This window comes from Humulus lupulus, chromosome X (assembly GCF_963169125.1).
Source record: "Humulus lupulus chromosome X, drHumLupu1.1, whole genome shotgun sequence".
NCBI lineage: Eukaryota > Viridiplantae > Streptophyta > Magnoliopsida > Rosales > Cannabaceae > Humulus > Humulus lupulus.
In genome coordinates, this window is record NC_084802.1 from 205,518,295 (window position 1) to 205,522,112 (window position 3,818).

Here is a 3,818-nt window from a genome sequence, read left to right on the forward strand (position 1 = left end):
ATAATAAAAAAAATGGCTTATACATTTTTGGACCCTGTGTTTTGTCTCATTACATGTTTGGACATTGTATTTTGACAAATTACTTTTTGGACCCTATATTTTGTAAAATAGTTAAAATAGAACCCTAAACTCAATTTTGATGAAGAAAAAATTGAATATAACAACATAGTTTTTAAGCAGAATGATTTTATTTTTGTTCTGAATTGTTAGTTTGATAAATTATTTGTGATTTTAGTTGAGAAAATATTGATTAAAATCGAGTTTAGGGTTCTATTTTAATCATTTTACAAAACATAAGGTGCAAAAAATAATTTGTCAAAACATAAGGTCCAAACATATAATAAAAAAAAAACACAAAGTCCAATAAAAGTATAAAAAACAAAACAAAACAAAAAGTATGCATATGCATGCACGGTAGAATTATCCTATTTTCTTATTATTTTCCCAAAAGGACTGAAGAGTAATTTGAGATGCTGGTAATGTGATGATGAATATGATACCTTGCCACACACACTAGTACTGCTCATGCTGCTTCCCACTGAGAAACTTCTTTTCTCTCTCTCTCTCTGAGCATAAGCTTCTTCACCTCTGATCAGGAATTGATTCTTCTTAAACCGTCTGATCAAAATCAAGCGGCTGAGAATGAGAATAATTTCAACGCTGCCAAACAACCAAGTTTCCATTCCACACTAGATATAATTAATCATTTTCATCTCAGCAGAGCAGAGCAGAGCAGGTACGTTCATTTAGTCTTCTTGAAACTTCTCTCTCCGTGAAATTCATGGACTTTACTTACTGTACCCTCAAGAATTTTCTCGCACTTTCTTTTCTTAATTAGCTAGTTACCTTAGCGGTGGTGCTTAAAACTTTTCCAGGAAAATCCTTCGTCGACGACCGTGGACTTTTTCGTCATTTCGTGTTGGAAGGTTATCATTTTATTTTATTTTTTTCAGATCTGGAAACTCTTATCGGCCTTTTTGTTGTTCTATTTTTGTTTTTTTATTATTTTTGGTATGAAAGTTTTTATTTTATTTTAGTTATCAGATCTAACGGTGGGTCCTTAGAGAGGAACAGATCTGACGGTCAGTGTCTTCTTGACAGGGTTGGGGCTTGTGTCCGTACAAATGGAGACCGAAACCAGAACAAGATCATGCGTTTTGCTAACGTGTGCCGGGGATGTCCCAGCTGCTTATTATTGTGCGCTGCTTACCTCAGCCATGCTTTCGGCCTTGCTTTCTTCACCTCTGGTGAGATTATAATTACAGTGACCTCTACTCTTCTATTCATTATTTATTTATTTATCTATGAACCAACTAAAAATAAAAAAATAATATGTATTTTAGAAATTGAATTTTGTAATGTTTTTTTTTTTCTTGGTTAGATCGAACACCGAATATAATAGATATGGAAGAGAGATTGTACCAAACAAAAAAAATATAATTTTAAAAATATAAAATTTGTGAAATCTACTACAAAATTTAATTAGTTATCTATTTTCAAAAATATTCTTTTAAAAAAATATATTAAAAACTTATTTTTAAAAACACATATTACTCCAATAAATTTAAAGCATATTTTTTTTTTAGGGTTTTTTTTTTTTTGAGTTTATATTTTTTTAATTCTGGATTTTATCATATTAATTGTTTAGACTGACAAATTAATTTTTTGACCATTTGTTTTGTCAAATAAATTCTTAAACTTAGATGAATATAATTTTGAACATGATAATACAATTATTAAGTAGAAAGACGGTGGTTTTATTTTGAATTGGTAATTTAGTAAATTATTTATAATTTTACTTAAAAAAAATTTTATCAAATCAAGTTAGAGTATATTTGAACTATTTCATAAAATATAGGATAAAAAAATTTGTCTTTCGCCAAAATACAAAGTCCAACAAATAGAAGAAAACTGCCAAAAAAGTTTAAACCAATTTTTCTTTGTCTTACTTACCAAACAAAATTTTAATTTTAGAAAAAGGTTTCGAAATATAAACCAATCTACCACTTAATAATTTGGGAAGAAAGTGGTTTTTTTTTTCTTTTTATGATGTTTTGTATATTTTTTTTGGAGTGATAGTACTTGTGATAGTAAAAGGTCACTTCGAAAATAAAAAATAAAATACTTTTTTAAGGTCACTGTCCCAGGTTAAATTGTCAAGTTGCGTCTTTGTATTTGAAGTACACATGCATTTGTTGATTATACACATATTTGGTCCATCTTTTAGTTTTTTTTTTTTTGGTTTGGAAGCGACTTGCCTAGTCTCTATACTGTTTTTTTTTTAATCAGTTATTTTATTAGTAAAGATTATTGTATATAAAATTATATATTATGCACAAGTATAATGGTGTACCTTTTTTATGCACAAGTTGCTGCAAATTTTTAAGAAAATTGAAATAATTTAGGTGGTCAAAAAAGAGTTTCAAACTTTCATTATTGTCAACCCGTGTAAATATTATTTTATATCCCATTTTCAGAACTTTAAATTATTAATATTTTCTTGAAAATTTGTAAAAAGTTTTTTGTAATTGTAATGAACACCTTTGTATAAAAAAGCTGGGGTTCACATATGTAAAAATATACTATTCACTATGCTAGTGAACAAAAACATGCACCACCATTGTAGCAATGCCCAATATTATCCAAGTAAGGATGAGATTTTTTAATCATTAGTTATATTTGATTGATTATATCTTTATCTTAAATGACTGATTTTAGTTGTGTGGACCTAATTATGTGGTTTCAACCAGGCTTGGGTGTTGACAACTTGGAGGCCCAAAAGTGGAGGAGACACTCACAGTGAGTTATGGCAGTACAAAGCAATTGACAGTGGGGAGACAAACGGGGAAGACAAAAATGATAACGAAGACGCTGACAGCGGCAGTGAAGGTGGCTTAGGAGACGGTGAAGAAGGGTTTTCTTCTGAAGGAGGAGGTGGCGGAGATAATAATTCTAATGGTGACAGTAATAATTCCAAAGAAGATGGAGCTGAAGGAGAAGGACATAGAGGAGGAGATGACAATGAAAATGGAGGAGATGAAAATGGAGAGGAAGATGGCAACGATGGTGATGGTGACGGCGATGGTGATGAAAACGATGATTACGGCGATGAAAATGACAGTGGAAATATTGAGGATGAGGAAGGAATTGTGGAAGAAGAACCTGATGATGAGGAGGTGGAAGAAGACGATGAAGAGGACGCTTTGCATCCCCCAAAGAAGAGGAAGAAGTGAAGTTAAAACACTATTAATAAGTAAACGCTACAAGCTTCTAATCAATCCTCGGCGTTCATTGTTGTTTTAATTATTAACTTGTATTTTAATTTTAGAATTGACACAGTATTTATAGTTTTAATGTTTTATTTAAAGTAATGTTTGTATGTGGGTTGAATATAATATTGGACGAAGAATTAAATATTTTTATAAAATGTTATTTCATATAATGTTGGGTACTTTTAAAATTCATTATATATATTGATACTTTCAAATAGGCATAATTGTATTAATTGGAGAAAGCAAATCCAAAGGTTGGCAAGTGATGTTGTTAGTTGACAATTAACGTAGTTAGATGTGTTATCTCGCATGTTGATTCATTAATTGCTAACATCCTAACTCTGACTATGCTTAAAACTAAGAGCATTGCTATAAAATAACTATGGTGCCATACACTATTATATATTGATTGGTACAATTTAGTATTTGGTCTTACATATTTCTTAAATTAAAATGTGAGATCCGATACTAAATTACACTAATAACAATTTGTCATATTAGATGGGATTGAGAACCAATAGTGCCCTTAGCAATAGTCTAAAAGAG

General features: G+C 30.3%; 1 protein-coding gene across 2 annotated transcripts; it reads left to right on the top strand.

Moving 5' to 3' along the window:
* The first annotated feature begins 523 nt into the window (after positions 1 to 523).
* On the top strand, positions 524 to 3,442 carry LOC133803671 (uncharacterized). 2 transcript variants are annotated; one of them, XM_062241787.1, is made up of 4 exons: positions 524 to 736; positions 876 to 926; positions 1,102 to 1,247; positions 2,751 to 3,442. In XM_062241787.1, the coding sequence occupies exons 3-4, from the start codon at positions 1,125 to 1,127 to the stop codon at positions 3,231 to 3,233; spliced, it is 606 nt and encodes a 201-aa protein (XP_062097771.1). In that variant the 5' UTR covers positions 524 to 736; positions 876 to 926; positions 1,102 to 1,124; the 3' UTR covers positions 3,234 to 3,442. The 2 variants fall into 2 exon arrangements, with proteins under 2 accessions (XP_062097771.1, XP_062097772.1); XM_062241788.1 differs by having other exon boundaries at positions 725 to 926.
* Positions 3,443 to 3,818: the final 376 nt, after the last annotated feature.